General features: G+C 32.2%; 1 protein-coding gene and 1 non-coding gene across 5 annotated transcripts in view; both read right to left on the reverse strand.

Moving 5' to 3' along the window:
* The window catches only part of LOC116348901 (GTPase-activating Rap/Ran-GAP domain-like protein 3), a 76506-nt gene that overhangs the window by 1772 nt on the left and 61116 nt on the right, over positions 1-13618 (reverse strand). For all 4 annotated transcript variants that reach the window (XM_031780102.1, XM_031780105.1, XM_031780103.1 and 1 more), the window contains 10 exons: positions 11908-11989; positions 11488-11606; positions 4970-5201; positions 3828-3926; positions 3400-3503; positions 2501-2603; positions 1306-1415; positions 941-1093; positions 713-839; positions 73-635 (listed from right to left, as the gene is read on the reverse strand). In XM_031780102.1, the coding sequence (XP_031635962.1) occupies positions 73-635; positions 713-839; positions 941-1093; positions 1306-1415; positions 2501-2603; positions 3400-3503; positions 3828-3926; positions 4970-5201; positions 11488-11606; positions 11908-11989 (1692 nt within the window). The remainder of the gene's footprint in view (positions 1-72; positions 636-712; positions 840-940; positions 1094-1305; positions 1416-2500; positions 2604-3399; positions 3504-3827; positions 3927-4969; positions 5202-11487; positions 11607-11907; positions 11990-13618) is intronic.
* Trnag-ucc lies at positions 10956-11027 on the reverse strand. Its single transcript has one exon. It is a non-coding gene; the product is annotated as a tRNA-Gly (tRNA).

Consider the following 13618-nt stretch of genomic DNA (forward strand, 5'->3'; position numbering starts at 1 on the left):
CTAATAATAGTTCGGTAATCACCATGTTATTATATTGTATCGCTTATTTTCAATGTCGGTCTGTGTACTTACTTTTTGAAATAAGAAACCGTCAACAGTTTCCATGTCGTTTGTTGATGAACACCATGATGTCCAAGCGGCCGTGTATTTCCATTGAAATGTTAAAATCTTTCGACCAATGGTCACAACCATTCTCAAATGTCCGTCGCCACCCTTTGAAATAGCAAACAAATGGCATCCGCGCGTCTTTTCAATGCGACGATCCTTAACATCAATTCGAGATCGAATTTTGATAATTTCCTCTTTGAATTCCTTGATGCGGAATACATGAATTCGATGGCCATCTTTATTGGTGGCACTTCCGCCACGAATCAGCATAATACCATGATCCTCAACGACACTCATTTGTCGCACACAAAACGATTTATCGAACACACTCTGATAGCTTTGGTCCTCTCGAATAAGAAATGTCCCTTCATCACAAGCCAACACCAATGCATCATGGCCAATTGAATCACCTATCATATTGCCACGATATGGAAAAGCTGCATAAAAACATTGCGGTTCCCATGGTGATCGTTTGAAAACCGATCCCGGTCCCGTCGATGCCAAGCTGGTTGGCGCATCTCCGCGTACTAAACAAAGTTTGAAAAGAATTTTCAATGTAACATTTTTTGCTTTTAATTTTTAATCATGGTCCAACTTATATTACCAATCGCTTCAAGTTTCAACGCCTGTCCAATACGAACAAATTCCACTTGACGTGCATCTTCTTTTAACTTCGAGGTACGTGGTGCATCGTACAATACCTCTGAAAATGCACGCCGATTCAGCATATTCTATTGACGCAAATGAAATCCAAAGTAAATATAATAAGTAATAAATTGATGCCAATGGTTTTATATCGTATATATCCATTGGCAATAAATATAAGACTCACCGTTTTTGTATCATGTGCATATTCTTCGTACAAGTCTTTGATTAACATTTCAAGCGTGCGTTCACGTTTCCGTGAAAATGTGGGTGTTTGAAATGTTGCCTTTTCACCGTTGATTAACTTTACAAGAAGAAACTCTCGAAATGCAGCAACATCCTGAGGATAAGTTAAGGAAAAAAAAGAATAAGTCAAACTAAATACGCACATATAACCGAACATAAAGACATGTATCGCATGTTATTTTGTTATTTAAGACGGATTTGCCACAGATCTCATGCGTTTCCATTCGAATGAACGTGTGCAAGTCGATAGCTTGTTGTAATCTTTGTAAATCTACTTTGGTCAAAGTCTAAGCATGCTATTTTTACCTGAAAATCCGGAGGGTTGGGAAGTGTTGGTCCAAAAGGGGGTACTGTTTCGTCGCAAAATACCGACAGCCTGTAAATACCGTTTTGCTTTGTGACCACGGCAAAAATATCTATTTCATTTCAAGTCGATTAAGGAAAATTCTATTTTGCTCTCGTTTTCACATCCAAAAGATTTAATTTAATGTTTCGACTTCGGTTTTCAAGGGTCAAGAATCAAACAAAATAAAAAACTGGAAACCATTTGGAATGTTTTATGATCCATTGACTGATTTCGAAATATAAAAGATTTTTATTTATGCACAAGCAAATTTTAATTATGTTCATTGCAAAAAAAAAAGAAAATTGGTTTTTCTTATCCGAAAAGGCCATCGGACCGGGTCTGGCCGTTTATATATGTAGCCATGATGTAATTGGTTTTGGTACAATGTTTCTTTCGGTGGCAGAAAAAGTGTCACATACAATTTTGTACCTTTAGTGTAATTCAGGTGAAAAGAAACGTTTAAGCACAACAATAAGTCGCGACATAAAAGAATGAATCAAAATGGTGAATAGACTACGAAGTGGATATTAGACACCAGTCTCTAGTTTTATGGCTCAATTCAATGACTTGTCTTCCTTTCCGAATTTCTCTTTTTTCAGTTTTCTCTGCTTTCTTTTATTCACGAGAAAAATTCAATTATACTGTTACTGAAAGCAGAAAAATTCTATGTAAAAAAACTCTCAGGTAATAGGTCGGCCACAAAGTTCGAGTCACATCAAACTGACGAGGGTGTTTCAAAGTGACAAAAACAACGAAGATGTTGTAAAATGTCTTTGCCATCGTACATTTTTTTTTCTTTGCTCTCTTCAACGTTTATTCTGACATCAAAAACGATTGAACTAAATGTTGACTACAACTTTGGGAAGAAGAATGTTTTTTAATTGGATATCGATGCCGATCAAAGTTACGAAAAAAAAACAAATGTTTTAATTAAATGAAAAAAAAGTTAAACATGTATAAATTGAATTCAAAGAATACATCGAATGAAACGTGCTTGTCATTCTGACGATGGTCGATGGTGTGCTAATGAGATATCCATTTTAAAAACTTCAAATTGATTGGAATTTGTACTTGTAACAACCATAACTTAGCTTTCATGAAAACCAAAAATTCTACAAACAAACCGAAATCGATTATTTTTTTCGAAAAGGATACGTGTAAATTGGCTTTTGATGCAATTCGGCGAGAAGTCGCAGCTGTCGCCATCGATAAAAATAATGTTCACAATGTCATTACCAATATGACGTTTTCGTTCGACCTGCCAAATAAAAATTCATTCCAAATGAATAAAATTCGTTGAAAACGGTATAATTAAAATGTCAAACAAACATTTATAAATATATATATGGAAAAAAAGTTTGGTGTTGTGCGTGGGTTCGGAACTGTCAGCAGGCGTTTCAAATTAGTTTCAGAATATAGATATTGCGCTGTGGGAATGAAGTCATTTGTAGCATCAAATAGTTAAATTTTGGCAAACCTCTTCTTCCACCTGCCGTGTTGGGTAATGCGACTCTTATTTAACTTCACCTTTTGATTTCATCTGAGTTTCGAACAAAATGTACCAGCAAACAAACAAAAAATAAAACAATCTATTCATTCTTTTCGCTTTTCACTCACAGTATGCTTACGAATTTAATATTCTACCCTGGTATTGATTTTACATCATACGACACACAAAACCGTAATTTCCATATAAATTTATATGCTACGAAATTAGATTACAGAAGATCATCATGGAATACGTGAAAATAACAAAGTTCAAATGTTTGGAAAAGAAGTTTTGCTTTCGTTGTCGAATCATCTTCAGACAATCACATACACATACGATGAACGCCAAAAATGCTTTTCTAATGTATTTTATATGGAAATTTTGAGCGATGCTATTGTTAGATGTCTCAATGCTCATTCGATGATATAAAAGAGAATAATCTGAATTTATTCTCAAATTATGGTGGAGCAGGAAATATGTGAAACCAACAAGAAAAATGAAAAGAAAACCCAAACACACGCACAACTAACGACCACGAAATGAAAAAAAAAAAACGCATACACACCTGCTGTCGATTATCTCGAGAAAATGGTAATAGCGTTGAGACATGAAACATTATTTCGTGTCCTTCGTACAACGTATAAATTGAATATTTTCCTGTCATATCTCCTGCAAAAAAAGACGAATATAACAATGGGTATATTGTCACCATCAGTTGATGCTTCAACTACATTGACAGCGGAAAAAAATGCTTACCAACAGAAAAGCAAACAAATTTAAAGAATATCAAATAATTGCAGAGTTCAAAAATTATGAGAAAAAAAAAGTAAAATCTTTTGTAAAACTTTGTCCTTGTTTAACCCCCCCCTTAAATACAAAGTTGTTTACAAAACATGATTTCGTCTAAAAATAAACCACAATCGAAACCAATTTCCGTCCAAAGATGAAAACAAACAAAAAAATCGTAAGAAAAAATAATGGAATTATCCATACCTTTTACATCTAGACCGCCTCGAAATCGTTCCCATCCTTTCAATCGTATTTTTTCGCCTAGTATACCTAAAAATTCTTCAAAACTTTTACTTCCAAATTCTATGTGCGTGTCGTATGTTATTTTTTGTTGTTAGTGCCAATGATGCATAGTGACAGATCCCCGTGCACCATAAATATCCACAGACATACGCAGCTCAATCGAACCGGATGATGAAGCGTAATTTGTAGACATCATTTAATGTTTATAGCAGCAAAAAAACAGCAGGAAATGTGTAACCACCATAGATAAACGAAGCACAGAAAACATACAGACATAATAAAGATGCGATGAATTATTGAGCCCGAGTGAATGATGAAATGACATAGAGAAATTGGGAAAAAAATTGAGATGTATTAGATTTAGTACATTATTTTTTGCTCTCTTCCATCACAAATGTGTTACAATAAATGATTCTTTTTTCAAGTGTCCAAAATCTTGTGATTTTTTTTCATTCGCAACGCACTTTGCAAACATGGATGATCATTAATTATAAGTGTGTTGTGTACACCGAAAATATTTGGCGCTTTCAGACTGCTTATCATTTATAAATAATAATAAATCATTTTGCGTTGTTCACCGAACACCGTCAAACACACATTTCATAATAACAATGGAAATGCGTTGCAGTACAGTAGAAAGGTGAATTTTCGGGATAAATTGTGATTATAATGTCAACGGGTTTAAAGATAATTATTGTCTGAAACGCAAATTGTGAATATGACTCATTACGAATGTATGTGTCATAGAGTGTTGGAGATTGCAACGCTGATTGGAGACAAACAATGAAATTTCAATGAAAATAAATAATTCAATAATAAAAATGAGATTCGTGTAAATGTGATTAACCGGATTTGTTTTAATTAATTTTGATGAAAATTGTACGATGGCTCAAAGCCATTTTATCACATAAAGTTGGATTTTACAATGCATACATTACATCATTTGGATGTATATAGTACAGCTGCGCCATCACAGACACTCAGTGTATAACGCAAAAAAAAAATTAATTGCATTGGACATTTGTTGGTTAAGATAAGCTCATTATGAACGGATCTACCACTTGAGGCAATACTAGAGAGTCAGTAATTAGCGGTGGCCTTACCGTTACTCAACATTTCATCGTCACACTTTTGGCCAGCTTTCATATACACCACGCCAAATTTAAAGTTGACAGATCCCTCTTGCTCCTCCAAAAGTAATAAATCTTTCTGTATGTCCGGTGAAAAGATCTCTTTTGGTGTCTTCGTCGCATCCATTGACGAAAAATGTGACAGCATTTGTTTTACGGTGGGCTTTTGATTTTGATGAAGAGTGAGCGATATCTTTTGAGCTCCCTAGAATAATAAAACAAACAAAATAAGAAGAACAAAACGACCGGAACCAAAATAAAAGTTTTATCAAAATAAACTTGAAAGTTAGGCAAACGAAGTAGGAATACGTGTTTTTCGGAAAACTTTTTGAACTCGCATTTACAATAATAACCATTGATGCATCGACTTGAGAATAACTCTTGCATGATATTTTTTGACATTGTATTATGCATGTTATGGTACAAGCATGTTATGGTACATGAGTCGAAAAACTGACAGAAACCATGTAAATGTGAATACAAATAATATATTTCAAGATGTTGTTATGCAAATAAATAATATTCTGCGAAAAATCAATTTACAACTGTGTATATTTCGTATTGAAAAGAACAATGTTTGGCTAAATAGACAAAAAAAGCTCGTCAAAATTTAAATGCAATGATGAAAATTGGACCGGGCCGGTATTCTAATACACTTTTCCGATCAATTTATTCGAAATTATTCCGAAAAATATATTTCTATGAATAAATATTGTTTTTAATAAACATTGCAGCACATAGCGAGAATAATAGGCGTTATTCATAAAAAAAACAACATTCCACTTATTTTCAGTGAAATTATTCCGAAACTTGTCTACATGATGGAATTAATTATAAAGTTTTTATTAAAAAAAATTAATATTTTTTTGTCTTTTCAACATTTGGCTTCAAAGGTAGACATCAAAAATACCAAAATAAAACTCTAATTGGACTCTTCATTTGTCGCCAAACGTTAAAAAGATAAAAAAAAATTGTCACACACTCGAAATTTCAGCCACCGTCAGGCGCTGAAACGGACTGTAAAACAATAGAAATGATTGTTATATTGATTGTAGTAATGTAAGTGTTAAAATAATAATAACAATAGCTTCTATTGTTTTCACTGAGCTGAGTTATTTATATAAACAATAATTCCGAACGATTCTTGTGGAATTGTCGTAGAATACCAGCCCCGAGTGTTTTTATTTAAATTCTTCGAATTAAAGGTATCCCCTTTTTACCGTCATCTTTTTTTTCACAGACATTTTCATAATTGTTTTGAAAATGTGTGTTCCAACATAAGTTACTCATGTTGAGTAAAAAGCATCGCCGTTAACAACTTTCATGTTACCATTTTAATGTAAGTAGGAGAGAAAAAATCGTTGTAAAAAGCGCAACATCAGTCAACAAGCGTCTTCTATTTGATAAATCCCAAAGCGAGCAACTAATGTTCGGTGCTTTTGTTTGCAAAAGAACCTACAGCCAGGTCAACCGAGACATGATAATATTTGAAGCACGTATCTCAAATAACAATCAATGCAATAAAACACTTTCCACTTTGTTAACTGTTTATAATGGCATTTTGATCAATGTACTTTAAATGTCAGTCAATGAGTATATTTTATTTTTTCCTTCTATTTCACATACAAACAAGCCGTACATCGAGCACAAACAAAAAACATTTTCTTAGTGGTTATTATGCTTCGGGCAATTTTTTCGAGTTTAATGCTGTTTGTGGTTAAAATCCACAAAAGAAAACAAAAACATCCGACCCATTTCCATTGCATAAAATGTCGATCGAAGAAATGTTGGTGTCGATTTGTTTTGACATTGTATATTGTTCTGATGAAGATAAACAAGCATTCTAATGTACGGTAGCGAGACTCATGGGAGGAAAATGCAGAAATCTTTGAATCGAAAATTTCTTTATTGTCTGATATCAGAACAATGACCCGCAATGTTATTGCGTCCTATTGACGCACATAAAACACCATTTCGAACAGAACAAAAAGATATGAGAACATGGTTTCGGTTCGTTAACAAGTATCTCATGTAAATTGTTATTTTTGTGGGGATTTATTATCCTTTTTCATAACAATTTCATTGCATAAATTTATAGAGTTGGAATAATTGACGTGAGTAAACTTCAATTTTATGAAGCACTACTATTTTCAATCGAATGAATTGGGTCGTTAATGTAATACACTTGGAATTTAGTCCTTGTTATGGCAGTTAAGACAAGCATAAATGCCACTATATACCATATCTATTTATATATTAGTTGTAAGAAGCATTACAAACGTGAACAATAATAATAATGATGTAGTCATAACCATTGACGTTATGTGGAATTATAGAATGAATGTGAAGTGCTATGTAACATCTTTCGATTAGAGAAGTGTTGATTGCTTCGCATTAGTATTCGCAATGCATTATCTGATCATCTTGGACTTTGATAACAATATGACCGAGAGAAATTTCGCTTCTTTTGATAATTCCATTTGAACAGCATCTGGACTGTTTTCAGATAACTTTTGTACGAATTCATGGGATATTATTCAATTGTTATTTGATATCACACCTTGAACTAACTGGGTAGTTGCTGCGATTGAACCGGCTATATGCTAACTGGGTAGTTGTTTTGAAAATAACAAACATCATGCATCAATAGCAGCAACTGAGTAGTAGCCCAAGACTAAATATGTTTTGATATCAACATTTAAAAATACACAATTGTTCCGCTCCTTTAGAGTTGAAACACTATTTCCATTTCAACAAAATGTTAGGCTTCTTTCCATTTCAATTCACATTTAATCAATTTGTCACAAAACAGCAAAAAACCAATTTAAAAAAGAAAATTCTTCGCACACATTTGAAATATGGACACTCGCCCAAATGTCGGACTATTTGTTTGAATTTTCAACTTCAATTTAATATTTAACATTTTTGGATTTTAAAAAAAATATCACTTTATACACAATTCGATGCAGAATTTAATTGTGCTTCATTTCACGTTTCTCAAAAGATAGTAATTTCCAAAAATGTATTATTTTTTTCCATTTTTTCGTCATAACATCGAAAATTCCAAATGTCGGATATTCGTCGTCCAATTCTCGGCTCCCTAATCTCGACATATTTCATGCATTTTCACTACGAAACTTGTAAACTTTAAGTTTTGACAGCCCATGAACGCACTATTTACATTGTGGTAAACAATACAAAATATTGGAGTTAAAATTATTAGATTGATATATTTTTGCTCCATATTTTATTTTACTTATTTTTCTATAGTAAAGTGGCAAAAATATTTAAAAATATTACGTTATTTCACTGATCTAGAATATTTTTGGTTTGAATTTCACAATGATCCAAATACGACTTTAACTGTCACATCTGTCAAATCCAAAGTGTTTCACTTGAAACTTCGGTGCTTTATGTGTCGGCAATTGGACGATTTATTCCGGAATAATATTACAGTGAAAAATGAAAAATAAATATAATTTTTTTTCTTTATATTTTCAAAATTTCTGTTCAATAATTAAATTAAACTATCTACAATTCGCCGACATAAATTTTTTTCCAAACTAGTTATTTTTTCATATAAAAAAACGCATTTTACCGGCTTGTCTCAAAATGACATAGTTTAACTTTTGACGTGAAAAAGTGATAAAAATGCCGAATTTTTTTTGAACGTAATTTGTGAAAGCAATAATAGATTTTTGATTAAAATTTGGATTATAATAAAGAGATTTGATATTGATCTTTCATAATTTACTTTTAAAAATGCAATTCAAATGAATTTTCAATTTTTAATTTCAATTCACCTCTCGGTATTCCGACATTTGGTCGTGTGTCGACATTTGGCAATCTACTGTATAAGTTTTGAAATATTCTTTCCATTTTAAATGATCATTTTTTTATTGTGTTGACTTTTTCCGCTCCGGTATCACCTATGCTCTAGCTTGAGTTGAATATTATATATGTTGTTAATTCAGTGTTGATATTTCGATCCTCTTCCATTTACATATGCATGGCTTAACTTTTTCGCCATGTTACTGAATCGTTCGAGAAAGGAATTATTCGGAATTATTGAAATGGAAAGTTTTGCATAAAAACGGTACCAAAAAAAAAAAAAATCAAAACGAATACAAATTAGGTTATTTTCATAGACAGCATGTCACAACCTGATTTATGAATGATTTGCCGAGTGTAATGGATGCACAGAAAATGAATGTATTCGCATATTTTATGGAAATTTGACGGTTGAAAATAACGAAATTATCATGCATTGCATTGCCAACTCTTTTCTCGCTCTCTCTTCAAATCATAATCTTGAATGATTACATTGCAATCAACGAGATAATGTCATTTGTTTGAATATTTATATTCCAATGGTGTTCTTAACATTCCTTAGTACACGTGAATAAAAACTTATGATTCGAATGTGTCGACCATTGAGAGAAGTTGGGCATATCCATTTATCCTTTTTTCTATGGAAGATTGAAGACAGGTATTTTACGTTTCATTAAGACCGTCATTGAGATGGATTTACATTTTAAAGAAATGCCATTATGGTTTTGCTCTAGCTCACATACTTGTTAGATGTCATTGCTTTCAAAACGAACTGAAACGAATCGACTTTATTCAGATACAAGCAAATAATATACATTGAATTGTTGATTGACTTGTACTGTTATCATGAACGAATATTTCAACTGGAATCAGGTGTTTATCATTCATTCATCCAATCATTCATATTAGATCAGTTTTAGACACATGTCATTTTTCATTCGGAACCGATTATGTTTCTGTTGCTCTACATATTCATCCAATATAACGTGAATATCAAATATTCAAAGAAATTTATAGTGATTTTGTGAGCAAAATGAACGTGATCGGTTCAATGTGGCTAAAATGTTTCACGAGTTTTTATAGTTTCGTCAAACAAACCCTGAAACAGAAAATGTGTGGGCAGAGAAACAACGGGGTTGAAAGTTGTGTTCATCAGTTAAATTTATCCCGTGTAAAAATGGAAATTTCTCATAGCATGTGCGTCAATGATGTAATGGATGGTGTAAGTTGCCTTCCAAGTAGTCGATCCGATTTTGATTCTCGGTTGACGCATTTAGTGATTTTTTTTTAAATTTAAATCATATATATTAAATTGATGATACTTTACGTTATACAAATTCAAAATTTAAATTACACTGAACAATGGTGTCTATGACAAGATGTCATAAGCAGAGCTCTCGAGGAGGAAAGGAGTGAAATTAATTTTGAATAGATGGTAAATTATCAAACACCATAGAAAAAGCGAGAAAAAGAGTACAAAGACAATTAGCCTTAGACAATTGTTCATTTGTAATTCGTGTAACGTAATGGTTAATGGCTACATTGTAACCTCAAGAGGTTAATATTTTTATTACATTATTATTTTTATTATTCTGAATGGGATCTATATTCTTTAAGTACTGCATGATGTGACTGTATTTGCAAATTTCAGTATGGCGCGGAAGAAAGGGAGTATATTTCGGTCATTACAAATACCAATTAATGCAAATGGGCTAACATTGAAGGATAATAATCGTTTCTGTATAAATTTGACCAATTCGAGACTTAAGCGTAGTGCGTAGTGTCTACTTGCTCCATATATTGGGTCGATGTATCTTTTATTGAAAACTTTGTTTGGTTTAGTGTTTATAAATAAATCTTAGCTTCTAAATAATTTGATCCCGTATGTTGTATGCTTAAAAGACACCATTTGGAAAATATATTGCAAGATTTATTTACAAACAATGAAAAGTAATTAAAACAAAATGCAATGAAAGATTCAATGGACCATTTTGTATATAACATTTGTTTCTACAATGTTCCAGTGTGTATTAATTACATTATCTTCAGACAAAATACCATTTCTAGATATATAATACGGTGTATTATATCCAAGAGAACTAAAATAAAGAAGAATAAAAAAAATTATTGCGTCAACCGAGAATCGAACTCGGATCAACTGCTTGGAAGGCAACTATGCTAACCATTACACCATTGACGCACATGAACAACAATGCATAAACTGTGAAATCAAGAATTTCTTCAGAGCTCGGATCGAGACAATAGTTGAAAAAAAAAAACAAATTTTATTTATTTATGATATTTGATTACAGGTATAATTTTTGTGATCATAAGCACGCAAATCACAATATACATTTTTATCAGGCATCATTTAATATTCTACTCGTGTTCGATGAAAAAGAAATCACTTTCTACCAAACACAAAAACAAAAACAAAAAACCGATGATGCGTGTTAAAAGTACATTTGAAATAAAGAAATGATAAGCAGCTATTTAGACTAAAAATAGCCAACCATAATTCTTTGATAACGTATACATTTTGTTGAACCAAAATATCCAACATTCCATTTCATGATAATATTCGTATTGTCACTATTTTCATATTCAAATAGAAAGAGACCGGTTTTCGTAACAAACTTAGCTGCAAAAGACATACTGACCTGTTTACGGAATAACATGGCTCTATACAATGGTGTTGATTTGTTTCCAGATTCGTGTGATACAATTGAGAGAAAATATGGATTTTTCTCGCAGTCGATTCCCACGTAATTTTGATGCACTATTTTCGTGTAAATATACAGTCGATATAGCACATATTGAAAATTGTATTTAAAAAAAAAAAACGAGAAAAAAATTGTTTATGAATATTTATCGCAACAAAAAAATGGTTTGAAAATAATATTTTTTATCAGAAAAAATGGCAAACACAAAAGTATCGCTTCGGAAATGAAAAAATTCAAACACAGTATTTACGTACATAAATACTTTAGGAATAGTTGGATGTTTTTACGAGCGAAAGAGAAAAGTTGTGACCGGATGAAAGTTAAATAATAGAATCATTTGATTTGATTGATACTCACATTTTCCAAGAAAATATTTGAAATACCATCTTGTTTGATGTTCCGGATTTTCCAAAATCGGCGTACTTGGTGACCCGAAAACCTATTTATTTGCAAACAGAAAAAAAAGATACAACATTTAATGTTTGCCAAAAATAATTGTGCTAGTACGCGTTCTAGTTGTGTGTATCAAAACGTTTCACTCGACTGATTTCAACGATTTTTCCATTTGATGTTTGTTTTCATTACTCACAATATGAATTTGCTATTGATTTTTTTTTATTCAAAAAATAAAACAAATGCCAACAAAAAAAGAGGTAGCAACAATAAATTTATTCGGCAAAAGATTCCTTTCGCAGGAAAACGTAGAATATCAAAATCCATTTACAAAATGACGAGTTTAATTCATAGAAAACACAATGATTTTCATAGAAACTTTATAGAAGAATAATATATTTTCATTGAGCGGAAACGAGTGACACTCAAACATGTGCTTCTTCTTCAAAAACAATACATACAAAAGCATCACATGAACAGAAACTAAGCTGAGTAGCGCACGCATGTGCTGTTATGGCATATACTTGTGAAGTTTGTGAGTTATATAATATTTACAATTACTTGAAATCAACGTGACGTCAATCAAATATTCTTCTTTTTTCATAGTTCAGGGAAATATGGTCTCACAAATGCGGAAATGAGGTCTTTCCATCGATATTATTCATCGTTTGAGAACATTTAACAAAGAACGGAACGTATCACCGTCTTCCTTTACTTTATTGAGTTAACTGTACCTAACCATTCAAATTGCATACAATTGTGATTGATCCGATGGCTCCGCATTTTTCATGTAATTTCCGTTCATAAAATAAAGTGAGATTCAATCAATTTGCCTATTAAACGTGTTCATCCTCTTCATAGAATGATTTCCCTTACCATCAACTGAATTTGCATATAAAATGTATGGTCATGCATTGAATATGATGACAACAAACAATATGTGAATTCGTACGGTTACGGTGTTACCAAATTTCATCGATAATCCATAATTCTGAAAAGTTACCACCAAAATGCGCAGACAAAAAACATATCGAATTAATCTCATTTGTTCACTAAATGTTCGTGTCATTGGATTTTGAAATATGGAGTTCATAACATTCAAATACCATGTCATGAAAGTGCCATCCATGTTGACGCTTTTGTATCGATCTGTTACGGGATTCTGTTGCAATTATTTTATGGTAGTGGTTCAATGTTGACATAAATTGAATTTTTTCCATTTTTTCATTATTTTTCATTCACGTTTTGATCGATCCATGATTCGCTTGAATATCTATCGCTTCACTTTGATTCCTCTTGAATGGCCATCATTTTATTAACCATATTATAGTTGAAGCATTGCAAATGCACGTTCACTGGTAATATTTTAAGTTTATTAGCCAACGCTTTGGTTTTTATTGCTTTTTATGTCGCACACACACACACACACTTCCGATGGTAAATAAAGCATTGAATTTATATTGCTCGGATGATGATTCAGCGCGAAAGGTCATTTCAAAATAACGAGAGAAAAATGCGTTGCTTGTCATGAGTAATTTTTCAATCTTGATTGGTTTTTTCCCTCATTTTATGAAAATTCAATTATTCGAGTTTTTTCTATAGGCCCTAAAAATCTATTGACAACCGCCCTATAGATCAAAATGATTGGTTTAATTTATTCCTTACGTCAACAAGT

The sequence above is a fragment of the Contarinia nasturtii genome, unplaced genomic scaffold, assembly GCF_009176525.2.
Source record: "Contarinia nasturtii isolate CC-2019 unplaced genomic scaffold, AAFC_CNas_1.1 Cnas_scaffold_2678, whole genome shotgun sequence".
In the NCBI taxonomy this organism is placed as follows: Eukaryota; Metazoa; Arthropoda; class Insecta; order Diptera; family Cecidomyiidae; genus Contarinia; species Contarinia nasturtii.